The sequence below is a fragment of the Lates calcarifer genome, linkage group LG1 (assembly GCF_001640805.2).
Source record: "Lates calcarifer isolate ASB-BC8 linkage group LG1, TLL_Latcal_v3, whole genome shotgun sequence".
Taxonomy (NCBI): domain Eukaryota; kingdom Metazoa; phylum Chordata; class Actinopteri; family Centropomidae; genus Lates; species Lates calcarifer.
In genome coordinates, this window is record NC_066833.1 from 22,003,761 (window position 1) to 22,017,134 (window position 13,374).

General features: G+C 39.4%; 1 protein-coding gene across 5 annotated transcripts in view; it reads left to right on the plus strand.

Annotated features, from left to right (window-relative positions):
• The first annotated feature begins 6,232 nt into the window (after positions 1-6,232).
• Positions 6,233-13,374, plus strand: part of dachd (dachshund d) — a 90,707-nt gene continuing 83,565 nt past the window's right edge. For 2 of the 5 annotated variants that reach the window (XM_051072289.1, XM_051072313.1), the window contains exon 1: positions 6,234-7,071. In XM_051072289.1, the coding sequence (XP_050928246.1) occupies positions 6,515-7,071 (557 nt within the window). In that variant the 5' untranslated portion in view covers positions 6,234-6,514. Of the gene's footprint in view, positions 7,072-13,374 lie in introns of all 5 variants that reach the window. The other 3 variants (XM_018702757.2, XM_051072303.1, XM_051072294.1) reach the window with 3 other exon arrangements.

Below are 13,374 nucleotides of genomic sequence, written 5' to 3' on the forward strand. Positions count from 1 at the left end.
CAGCTATGCTGGGTTGAAACACATTAATGAGGTTTTAAATAAAAATGCTGGCAGGGAATTTACACTGCTGACTGGTTTAACTGCAGTAAGCAGTTGATTTTCCTTGATGTTAAAGGGGAACATTATTTCACCCACTAATGAAAAATACATCTTTCCACCCTCCTATCTGTTAATTAACATGTTTGTGTTAAGGGATTTTCAAAAAGGAATACAATCGCTTTCAATCTGATTAAAGTAAGTGATACATAATAGGAAGGTTGTTTTCCTTAGGTCCTTCTGTTAATTGAATAGCTTTGTATGACTTGGAATGTTTTTCCTAGTCACAACAATTCGCCTGGACCTAGCTGCTCGGGATGCCCCTATCTTAATTACGGATCGTTTTCCAAATGTGGTTCAATTTCCTCAGCAGGACAGTTTCTGTTAACTGCTATTTTTAAGGCCAATAACAACGTCAAAGCCAGGGATGATTAAAGCAATTAAAGTTTCCCTTTGTTTTCTAAGCACAGTGAGATAGGCCTGCCTGTTTGTACAGCATTTATTAAACATTTACTAAATGGAATTGAATCTGTCATCGATGAAGTTTTCCGAGACAATTACCTTTTAGCATGGCAAACACAGTTTCTCTCAGCTAACGTCTCACAGCTTATGGCTGTGATTAGCCATTTGATTTCATCAAGCCAAACTAAAATCCTCCAGCAGAGAGAGGGAGAGTGTGTGTGTGAGAGAGAGAGAGGGGTTTAAATATAATTTTACCATCGGAATTTCTCAATTAGCATACCACATTTTCTCCATTAGATAAACTGCCTTTAGAGAGCTGACTGGTTTAATCTGTTTAATGTCCGTGTAAACTATAATCTCCTGATTCTAAAAAGAAATCCCTTAAGGACATCATTCGCATACACTCTTCATAAGTCAGTTTTTGAAAGACATGATCGAGTGCAGCTTTTAAAGTAGGACTGGGTTGTTGTGCCTATCATGCTTTTCTTTTCTGTGGTGTATGGATTGTGCAAGTTGTGGTTTCACTTACTTGCATTTAGCTAATCATTAGTACTAACGCTTTTACAAGCTTGTCCTTGCTTTACTGTCACTAGACGTAGTTGCTACATTTAAGATTGTTGCAGTAGTGCATAGGTTTGTGTGGGTAGTCAGTCTTCCACTTACTGTTTCTACAAGTGTCATGGCAACAGCCTGTTGTCCCTGAAGTCATATGTTACATTAAGTCACTCCTCTTGAAAGACGGCAGTTGCTGTTTTCTGAGAGATAATTTGAAAGAGATATAACCACGTGACATGATACATGAATCAAACTTTGATCTCAGATTGAATCAGAAGTGTATCAGGCTGTTTTTACATGTACATTACTGCCAGTCAGTGCAGCACAGAGCTGTTATGGATATAGAAATCAGGATTTGTTGTTATCCTATTGAACGATGAGCAGAGAGAAATCATGTGTGTTTACATGCATATCATTGCCTTCCATCATACACTGCAGGCTGTATGAATTAGGGCCCGCAAACACAGCCTCATTCTCCTTGCATCACGCCAAGAGTCACTCCATTGATTACCCTTCCCCGCTCCCAGGAAATGGCTCATGCATCTCGTGTACATTATAACAAATGTTCTCTTTGCATTACAATTGAATTGTGATTGTTATGTTCAATCAATGGGGAAAGGTCACGGGATCGCTCCTGCCAGCGCTTTAATGGAGAAGTCGATGAGGATTCATTTTAATCACTGCGGCTGTGGCAGAATGAGCACAACACTGAGAGACTGTCAATGGCCCGGTAATTACCGCTGTTTATACAGGTTTCTGCTTTAGCAATTTAGATATCCACAAATCTCTCTGTTTCTTGCACCCCAGTTATATTGGAAGCTGCGTGGCATCAAATGAAGTACTGTAGGATGTGGGCCGTGACTACTCTAATTGTGGAACTATCGGTGAAGGCTGGCTCTTTGAAAATGAAGTGAGCTCTATTTGCTCCTCTTTTGAGCAGTTATATTACCAGAAAGCTGTTATTTTACATACTCTGTGTGAAGGAGCATTCTATTAATCCTAGTCCTGCCTTTTGCACTTGTATCAAGAGGTGGAAGATTGTGCATGGACTTTACGCATATTTACACTGCATGTCTCTACTGTAAGTGCTCAAATAGCTGTTCATTCTGAATTATCTCTCGCGTTATCTTAATTTAATTGCATAATGTCATTACTCTGGAAGAAATTGTGATTCTATATAAAGCTGAGAAGCTCAACAACAGAACTGATGTAGACTACATTTCGTAGAATTCTCACTCAATCTGGCATTCTGTCTTCCTTTTTTGACTTTTCTAACTTTGTTTTTGTTGTGTCTTTGGTCTGTTTGGTAAGCATGTGTTGTTCTAAATATGCCTTATACAAACTTGACTTGCACTTTATGCATAAAAGTTTGGTCAGAAGTACTTGAGGTATGTGTAAACAACTGCAAAGCAAAAAGTTAAGTTAAATCTGTTTATTCTCCTTAAATCATTTGGTCTGTAAAATGTCAGAAGATGATCAAAAACACCCATCAAATGTTTCCAGATTCCAAGGTGGTTTCAGATGTTTTTTTTAAAGTCCAAATTCCAAAATATTCAATTTACAGTGATAGGAAAACAAACAAATAAAAATCAACAAAAAACAAACAAAAATGAATCATCAGAATCATCGTGTACTTATGTTTAGAGTTTTTGCATGAAAAATGATTTATCAGCTGTCTCAACTGTAATGTCGACTGTGACAGTATCACATTTTGCCTAAGTTAGTGGTCTTAGACTCAGTAATGTAACAGCAAGAGGAAGCCTATAGCTTTATTATGAAGACATTGATGTAACCATCGAAGTGTAGAATATTACACCTTCGCACACCCTCTACCATCAGAGTGCTCTCTGACATCACCCTTTTACCCCAAATGGCATGTTTGTGTTGGATGGTGTCTAAGGATAGATGGGGTCAAGGCAGTGTAACCTTGGAGAAACAAATATTCATGATCAATAACTGCTTTATTCCAAGCATCTAAATGATTCGTATGTCTAAAGCTGCTTCTCTCCCCTGTATTTGCCCATGCAGAAAAACAGTTTGAAGATTTATGCGTACTAGGTAAAAGGACATTTTAAAAGACTACACAGTATCACTGCTTTCAAATGTCATGTAATCATAGGTTAGAGGAGAGTGCTGGGCACAGAGAGCTAAGTGATGTTACAGATAATGAATTGCCTCTGAAATATAATACATCGTGAGTATGATTCTTTGTTCCAAGCTCTGTACACCAACTCTGTACAATTAAAGTTATTTATCTCTCTCGTTTTTTAAGTTCATCAATTATATTGTGATACACTTAATGTCCATAAGAGGATGATGTATGATTGGTCTAATTATTTCTTATTCACCATGCTTTCTAAAGCATATCAATTTTGTTAATACCATGTAATTAAAACACGTCAGTGCGCTACAAGTTGCTGGCTGTATTAATGACTATGAAAATTATTTTAATTAAATAGCCAATTATAGAAAAATCCTAACCATGAGAATTGACATTTAAATGAATTCAATTTAAATTGCTTTTCAACATTGTTTTATCAAAGCTTTATGGGGTGAATAAATTATTACATCAAACAATATACTGTGTCATTGATCATACACAAGTCTTGTCCCATATCTATACATTTTCAAACACTCTCCTGATGCCATACATCATACTGGGTGATTACATTTTGACATAGTCATTTGTTTACCGCAATCTCATCCACATGTACTGTACTTCTGTGTACTTTTAGGAAAATTCTTAACTGTTTATGTGACTTAGTTTAGTCACGCTGGAAACTTCATTCACGATACTTATTTCCAACTATTTTTGCAAGGATAGTTTTAAACTGCTGATACTAAGTTCCACTCTGCTTAAAGGAAATATACCACACATTTTTGTCACAAGTAAACAGTTTCTCTAGTACTTTGTTTCCTTCCACAACAGGTTCCCACACATTAATTTTACATGCAGTAATAATTTAGCATTTGTGCAGATTTATATCAACAAAGTATTGTGGTGTTAAGGACTGTGCTAGTATACGGAGTTCATTTTTGTGTTGCGCTGTGTTTTCATAACTGGGGTCAAACAGATGCAGCCCACCCAGTCTGTTGAAAGGCCTCTGTATCTAAAACATCATACATATCCTGTGGTGCCTTTTAATACCTATTAGGCTGCTCAAGCTCACATATTTTCCTTTTTCCCCCCCTACATAATGTTAATGAAAGTCATTTTTCAGACATTACAAGCACAATGATTTGCAGTTAACCCATGCAAACAAGAGAAATAGTGGGCAAACTGTTGTGACATTCATTGTATATAATGAAATCTTAATATGGTGCATATTTAAGTGAAAGGTTAGCAACATAAAGGGCAAATGGATTGCCTGGCAATGAATTTTAAGCAGCTATTGATTTTACACTACAAGCTACCTCTTTCCCTGAATGATAATTTTGAAGTGGCACACTGCTTATCTTAAAGCTGATCTGACACAACAGGACAACAGGAATACACAGAATATTAGGGCAAGTGCAGACTGTGATAAGCAACCCTGTTCTTGATGAGTTATGGTTTCATATGTATGTCTCCAGACCCACTGGATAATTGGAAATCTGCTGAAATGAGCTCTACCAAGTTGGTTTACAGAAAGTAAAAACCCTTACATTTGTGCTCACTCCCAACTAATTTTAAAACATTGCTGCACTTTCTGCAAAACAAAAGTCCAGTTGTGGTTTTCTGTCATGCCTTGAATAACTCATAAAAGCTGAGGATTGTTTAGTGGTCCTTTCTAACAAAAGGAAAAAAAGTCCTAATTTTAATAAGGTGCATTCTGTTAATGAATTGTCTGATGTAGAATAATTCTGTTGCATATTTACATACTGTAGAGTTACACCAGCTGATTGATTTGTCAAAAAAAAAAAAAAATAAATGCACTGGACTTCATGATGTGCCACAGTGGTTTAATATAAGTGTAAACTCTACAACAGCTGAGCTGCACATGGACTTGACCCTTGACACTGTGCTGCACTTCCTCCCTCCCTGCCTTTATCCTTCTTTCCTCTATTGTCTGAGATTGAAATTGAGGGAAAGTTTGAGAGTTCACATTCCACCTGCCTTAAGCTTGGTTCAGTACTCAGCATCATAAAATAGTATAACCCTTGAACAAGCTGGTGATCTGTCTGGAGGTTGCACAATGTGTTTACCATGTCTAACGTTTCACATCACTGTGCAAGACACCCAAAAAGTAAACAGTCACTATTTTTTATGGTCAGTGTGTGTGTCTAGTATTTGCCAGTTTTTTCACACCACACCACTCAAATTCTTAAATGTTATTGGCTCTGGCAATATGAAGGTTTTGGTTTCTCTCAGGTAGTGCCCTTTTATCTACAGTAAATTGGGAGTTCATTAGCAATTTGAATGCCTGAGGACACATTGTTTGACATGTTCACCTGTAATTCTTACATAATAAAATAATAGTTATCTCGGGTATTAAACTTGAACTGGACATAATAAGTGGAGAACAACTATTGATATGAAGTACTGCACATGTAGTATGATATAAGTGTGTATGTGTGTGTAGATTGCCGTGTATACATACAGTATACACGGCAATCTAAATAGTGTCTTGCCATCTCCACTTTCGACTTTCACAGATAATGTGTACCTTGAACAGTGAGTCATAATGGCATACTCAGAAATATGACAAATATTTCATTATTAATACCAGAATCTGAAAAAAATACAAGTTTTAAAAATGTTTTAAACAGTAGCAACATGTAAACAACACAAAGTGCAAAGGTTTTTCTGAACGTTTTGATGCTTAGTGATAATCTTAACTGTTATTAACTCTTAACACTGGTGCAGGGGATTTGCATACTGTTGGGTAGCAGGTGAAACCTGTATGGCTGTTGAAGTGCAGTTATAGCCAGAAATAGCTAGTAACTGAAATTTCAGATGTACACAGTGACTGCATGTCGTTTTTGACCACAGGAAGGAAACAAAAAACAATCCAAAAAAAACAAACAAACAAAAAAAAAAAACATATGCAGATTGTTTTAAAAACCTATTATGATCTGATATATCCGGATTTCTCATGTGTGGAATAAACAATGAATCTTAACAGACCTGAAACATTTCAGTAGTAGCCAGTACCCAGTTATCTGTTCTTCAAAGGCTTTCACTGTCCCCTAGCTCCTCCCTCTCTGTACCGTGTGACAACAACAACTCATCCACAGAGCGGAGCTGCACTTTTCAGCTCATTTTCCTCCTGTCATTCCTCCTCCTATCTTTGATCATTGTCCCGCCGCTCAGCCCCCCCAAAAACCCTCACTCAGCACGCCTTTTTTCGGCAGCTCTTTTTACTTCCCAACTTATCTGAGGAGCGAAACTCTCGTGGATTCTTTCATTTAGGGGTGTCTCGACAGGCTGGGTTTTATACTTTGAACTTCGGCTACTTCTCTTCCCCTCCTGTAGGTGACCATGGCCGTACCGGCTGCTCTGATCCCACCAACTCCTCTGGTCCCACCGCCTCCGATCTCGACTCCCTCCGCTACGACGTCCCCGCCGTCGACAACTTCATCACCATCTCCATCCCTGGCCCCCCCATCCGGACCCGGACAGAACCTGTTCAGATCAGAGCTCCTCGCCACCAGCAGCCCGGGCATCCCGACCCCGACCGCGGCTCTACCCCCCAGCAAACCCGTGTACTCGACCCCGTCGCCTGTTGAAAACATACCGCAAAACAATGAGTGCAAGATGGTCGAGTTGCGCGGTGCCAAAGTGGCCTCTTTCACCGTGGACGGCTGCGAGCTCATCTGCCTTCCTCAGGCTTTCGACCTGTTCCTGAAGCACCTGGTCGGCGGACTGCACACGGTCTACACCAAGCTGAAGCGGCTGGAGATCACGCCGGTGGTGTGCAATGTGGAGCAGGTCCGCATCCTCAGAGGGCTCGGCGCCATCCAACCCGGGGTGAACCGCTGTAAACTCATCTCCAGAAAAGACTTCGAGACTCTGTACAACGACTGCACCAATGCAAGGTTAGTGGAGAGCTGTGTACGGCATTTTGATTTAAATGTCTTTACGGACAGCCGTGCGTAAAGGCGCAGGAGCAAGAGAGGGGGAGACATTTTCCCTTTATTAAACAAGTGGTTCAAGCGACACGATTAACTTATCAGTCGAATATCCTAATCGATTGTTACAGCGTGTGTAGGTGTGTGAATCGTGATCGTGTATGCCGAACTCCATCCAAACATTCAAGTAACGTGCTGCTAGTTCTCTTGTTGGACGGGAAGAGGCCAGCGCGCAACATCAGTGAAAAAGTTCAGTGAAAGTTTTTAACACGTGCAGGGCAAAGCTGTGCCATGATGGATAGCCTGTCTGCCTCTGAACAAATGAATCGATAATGCAGGCTACCCCTCTGCTCAGTTTCACAATGCTGTTGAATAAACTTCAGGTGTAGAGCTGCCTCTGCAAGAGAATTTCAGAAAGAGGAGCCTTGACATCTTTTAGGTGCCACGTTTTAATGTAAATCCTCTTTAATTTAACTCCCAGCTCAAATTTAATTTAAAATTACTGAAATTAAAGTAGGTTATAACTTATTATATGTCCTTGCTACAGGGGCAAAATGATGCCAGTTGTGATCAGTTTGATTTTTAGAAAGTAAACAAGACAAACCCAGATTATCAGGATTAGTTAGACGACATTTAATATTTTTTGTATAAATAGTTGTTTCCTCTGTATGATAGCCAGTACATTTCTTACAATATACTTATGGTTCCTGTTGAAAGAGTGTGCATGAAGCCAGTTTATCACACTGTAAATGCAAGGGATAATTTTCACGCACACACACACACACCCTCTCACACACACACGAGACATACACACACGAGAGTGTACCTTAATCAGACAGCCTAAATTTCTAACAAGGAAGTTAATACACAGTGAGTGAGGTAAACAACTACACATGTAGAAATTGATGCATTTCCCCATATTACTAAATCATATATTTTGAGCTTTATATATTTTAATATGGCATGATTTAAGTGGGGATCAATATTTGATTAAAAGCCATTTTTACTGTTCTGTTGCTCCTAGCTTTGATGTATCACTCTGTCTCACAGGATGGTTCAGCCTGGTCAAATTTACCATCTTACCTGTCACTATGATTGATTCCATATTGATCTCCTACCCAGAAATGAGCTGGAAATGCAAATATGATGGAAAGGCTCACATCAGTGGGGAATAACAATAAACACTTTGAGCCTCAGTTTAAAAGCATACATTATTTTTGGAAAAATTATAGTGTGAGATTAGCTTTAATTCAGACTTTTAGGAGCACATTTAAGTATTACAGGCATGTGAAAAAAAAACACACACTAATGCAGACACACACACACTGAAATTGCTGTGCAAACATAATTTTTATGTACAGTTTTGTGTAATTAAGATCCATATGTATGATGAGGTTGAACACATTTTGACTCTCAAAGCCTGGTGTTATATTACAAAATAAAGTAACTCAAGACATTTTGAAGAAACCGAGAGAAAAAATTTGATCACATTTTTCGTCATGTAGTTCATTTATTTAAATTTTCAGCGGCTTACACTTTTTAAACACAGTTCAGAACAGTCAGCCTCACACATCTCCATGCAGTATTTGGAACATGAACATGCTGCCGTTTCCATATTTCCATTCCAGTAGCAATCGTCTCGACAACTCACCTATGCACTTTGGTGCTTAAGCATCATTTACATAAAGCATCAAGGGAGCAGAACACCCCCCCCACCACCACCACCCTTTCCATAGAGAGAAACATACTGTGTGGTGATCCTCCTCTCAAGCCAGGCGTGGGGCTTCAGGTGACAAAGTATGTGGTTGAACTCTCCGGGTTGTCAATGGGGGGATGGCCAGCGATGGGGTTAAAGGATAATGCAGTGCCTCGCGTCGCTTTAATGACGCTAAAGTGCTGGGCTATTACGGGCACATGGACAGGACTGTAATTGTCTCTGAAAGCAGCCAGGTTCTCCCGGTGCTGGGCTGAAATCAATCACTCAGACCCGGCCTGCCCGCCTGCCTGCCCCATTTGGAGAATTACATCATGGAACAGTGAGGCATCCGCTGGATAAAAGGCTTCTGTTACTTAGAAAGAGTTGATTTTATTTGCTGGGATGTGTGCTTTGCTCCGTCTGTCATTGAATTGCTGCTGACAAAATGATCAGTCTGAGGAAACAGGACACAGGTTGCCCTGTAGGTGAAAACAAGTTCCCTCTCCTAAGTCGATGTTCCGTTTTGGACCGATTTCTGTAAGATAAAAAGTGTCTGAGTTCACCGGTTAACTCGCTCAGGTTACACAACAACAGCCTGCTGCCTGAGATAGTTTAGCTTTTCATCTTGCCCCATTACCACAATGTCACTACTCTTTTTATACAGTGGCAGAGTAGTAACAATGAAGTGAATAATACTCCTGTACAATGGGTCTTACTATTTCACATGCTGTTTTTTCCCCTCCCACGGTCTATTGTGTTAAAACAACACTACTCTCATTTTGCACACAGTGTGAATGTGAATAGCATCACAGAGCACTGCTGCATCCCGCTGTTTTAGTTTTGATGTGGACACAAACAAGCTCCAACCAAATTGTTCCCAACGATGCTTACTTTAGCATAACACTAAATGGACAACAGAGTTTTTCAGAATTGTAATGTTGGATTTTTTTTTTTTTGTATTTTAGTGAGAGTTTCAGAAATGAGAATTTATGATGAAAATTTCCTTCTACATAATTAAACAGTTTGTGTTTGAGCTATGTGTACTTTGACTAATAAGGACATAACATACTTTAGTAATTATTGTTAATCTTTAACGATACTAGGAATATAGTCATTCTCGACCCCTTCATTTTCTTAAGGACTCTCATGCCAGATTAGCAGTGTTCGCTCTTGCTCCCATACAGATCCAGGTTCAGTAATCTCCCCTACATTATGACTCTGGCCCTCCAGGAGCCCTCCAGGAGCCCTCTGTTCCAGCTACTTGTTTTCCTTTTCATTTTCCCTGCGGTGGGATGGAAAAGGTTCTTATTGCTGTGTGACACTTGAACTCTCTGAAAGGTTATTATAACACGGGGGGCGGTGCAGAGATATCGCATATCTCTCATTGGTCTGCTTTGTGAAGGCAGGCTATCCGATGCTGGGGCGCAGAAATGCAGCAGTTAATTGACAATCATTGTCTACCCCTGAAGGTTAACCACACGCCCCAGACAATGTCCCACCACTGGGAATGGGACGGCTTTTCACTTACATGCCCTTCTTAAATAGATTTTCCCCGGCTCGTTTCAGTCAAACAGATCTGACTCTGAAATGTTACGAGTGACAGGTCGCAGTGAAACGACTTTTTCTTTAACAAATATATTTAATTGATACTGAAATGACAGCAAGTGTTATGAGAGCTATCACCTCTCTTGTTCTTACTTCAAGAGTGTTTATGCCTAAACACACATATTTGCAAATGACGGTAATTGTTTTGTTTAGCGCTCAGTGTGAGCTGCCACTGAGGGTGCCAGCTTGTCTCTCTCCCTCCTCTCCTCTGCTGAGCTCTCTTATAATATATTTGTTTTCTACAAGGCACGGATGTGTTTACAGGTACTCAGGGGAGATTTCTGGATTCCATTCAAATCATTCCCAGTCAGAGTGGGTGCTAAGATACCCGTCACCCAGCAACCACATCCAAGAGGGAGCTTGGGCGATAATAACTTCAAAAACAGAGTGACAGATGCCTGATTAGAGAGAGAGAGGGAGAGAGAGAGACAGAGAGTAAGACTGAGAGAGAGAGGGTGAGAGAGAGATAATGGTATACAAAGCTGTTTAAAATCCAAATCTATTCAAGTACTTTCTTGAAAGTCAAATTGGCCTTCATTTTGTGTGTTGTTTCTTTATTGAAGTAAAAAAAAGCATTTAAAGTTCTCTCTCTCTCTCTCTTTTTTTTTTTTTTAACATTTTTAATCCTTCAGTGGGGCTCTGCTAAATTTGATTAGGTACAGTACATGTGCTCAAGTCAACTGTGCAGTTGGCAGATGGCGGCAAGGTGTTTTTTAGCAAACAAATAGTCTCCTTGAAAATCAGAATTGCTTTATTGACTTGACATTCGCTCAGCTGGAACAAGTGCAAATTAAAACATTTTTGTAGGAAAATCCACAGACTAGCTCTGTTGACAAAAGTAACATTAATTTTCTTCATTTCTTCTAAGATCATATTTTGGTAGCTTACAGTGAAGCTGAGCCAAGACCGTTGAAACCTCAGATTTTACTTGTTAAAGAGGCTTTGTTTGACACTGTCTAATGTCATTTGTGGATTTAGAGGCTATTTGCATGGCAAAGAGGCCTGTATTGTTAATTTGCCTGTCGGATGCATTAGTTGTCCAAGCTTCTATCTTATTTGCATGCCTTTACTGGATCGGCAACAGCAATTGAATTACCAATTAATTCTTCTACAAAAATGAAATGGTTTAAAATTGACATCAGGTCTTTCCATATTGATCAGTATATCAAAATGACCTATTTTAACTGTGTTCACCAACCATAAAGGAGTATTAGGTTTGATTTTATAGACAACAGACTTATGCTGTTTAAAATATATCTGTCAATATGACTTATCTAGCATGTTAAACTAGATTTGTTAACAGTGATTTTACCTTATGATTCTGCACTTGAGACTGATTACCTGACAGAGCAGCAATAGATTTTGGGTCACTCTGATTTCTGTTCTCCTTTTTCCCCAGCCAGAATTCCCCAGCTTGTCTTTACTCACGGGCTCCTTCACATTACAGCGCATTTAGGGAGCACAGCAAAAGTCACTGACGTTCGTACCAGGACGTTAAATGCTACTGACAGAAGTTAGAGGGAGCAGATGAGATTTCCTGATTGGAGAAGGAATGCAGGCCCTTGCCTGGCTCTGTCTAATATGGTCACATAGAGAAATTGATTTTCTTCAGAAATTAATTAATTTTTCATATAGCCCAAAGCTGGAGTTTAAAAAAGAGTGCACACTTGCTGGTTTCCTATTTTCCCCCTTTTTTAAAGAATTATTGCCTAATCATATTAATACTTTTGCCCCAAGGATGAAAAGATAATTGTACAAATGCATTTGGAAATATGTATCACTGAGTATTTATGATTAAATTATGCAAATAACTCCGCTCCCATCCTTCGTGGGCCCAGATTGTCTAATTAGGATTGATATGGCGAATAGATGTTGGGGAATCTGAATACAAGCATGTCCAAAGAGCAGAAAATTGAAAATGACAAGGCTGGAATCCTTAAAAAGTGTGTAGGCTTTTTTTCCCCCTTCCCTCTCTGTCTAATTCAGCGTAGCTGTATCAGGAGTTAATTTTCCCTGGCTTCATTTCTCGTCTGAGCTGACAGGAAAAGGAATCCATCAGGGAAGCAATCTCAGATGGGATTCCACAAATTTCCTCCACTTGTTTTTTGTCCCCCTCTTCATTTTCATGGAGGCTATCAGGGATGAATCTTCTCCTGAGTAAACATGCAGATGTTATTTCTTCATTGTCAGTGTTTTTGAAGCTCTCTACTCAATATGAAGGACTCCTCCTTAATAATTGAAGTATATTGAAGAAAGGAATGTCATCCAACAATAAGTCCTTTGTACTTCTGGAATTTCAGTGAAGTAACGCATATCATATAATCTAACTTTTTAAAAACATTTTTTACTCAAAGTTTGGGAACACTCTCTGCAGATACACCTTCCTTTATATAAAGAAAATATCATGTTTTTCAAATGACATCTGGTGTTAAGTTAGGAGTGAGCTGTTATTTTTAAATGGCAGGTGATTGCAGAGTAGATGCATGCAAAGACTCCATTTTTGTTAGCATTAAAAACTTTGATACCAAAGTAGTCAAATATATTAATATTATTTCAAAACTTCAGTTTATTGTAGTGTATTCTTGTTTATTAAAGCCCACACTAGAAATGTGCTGCTCAAATACAGACAGACAGACAGACACACTGTACACTGACACTAGTTTGAGCCAACAGTTACATGTAATTTAACAACCGCCTTGTTCCTTGCTGGGCTCAGTGGTACATCAAAGAAACGTAACCAGGGAGGAAATGACATCGGTTTCCACTCTCTCTTCTTCTGTTGTTAGCTTCAGATGAACAGCACAGCACAGGAACGGCTCCAGTGCCTCCAACAGTATCTATTAAAGGGCTGATTGTTATCTAATCTTTACCTGGCGCTAGCTGGAAAAGCCCTGAAGCTAATGACACTTGAGACTAGCAGCACATTCTGTGGTGGTTCAAAGCAGCTGCTCAGTCAATACCTTCTGATG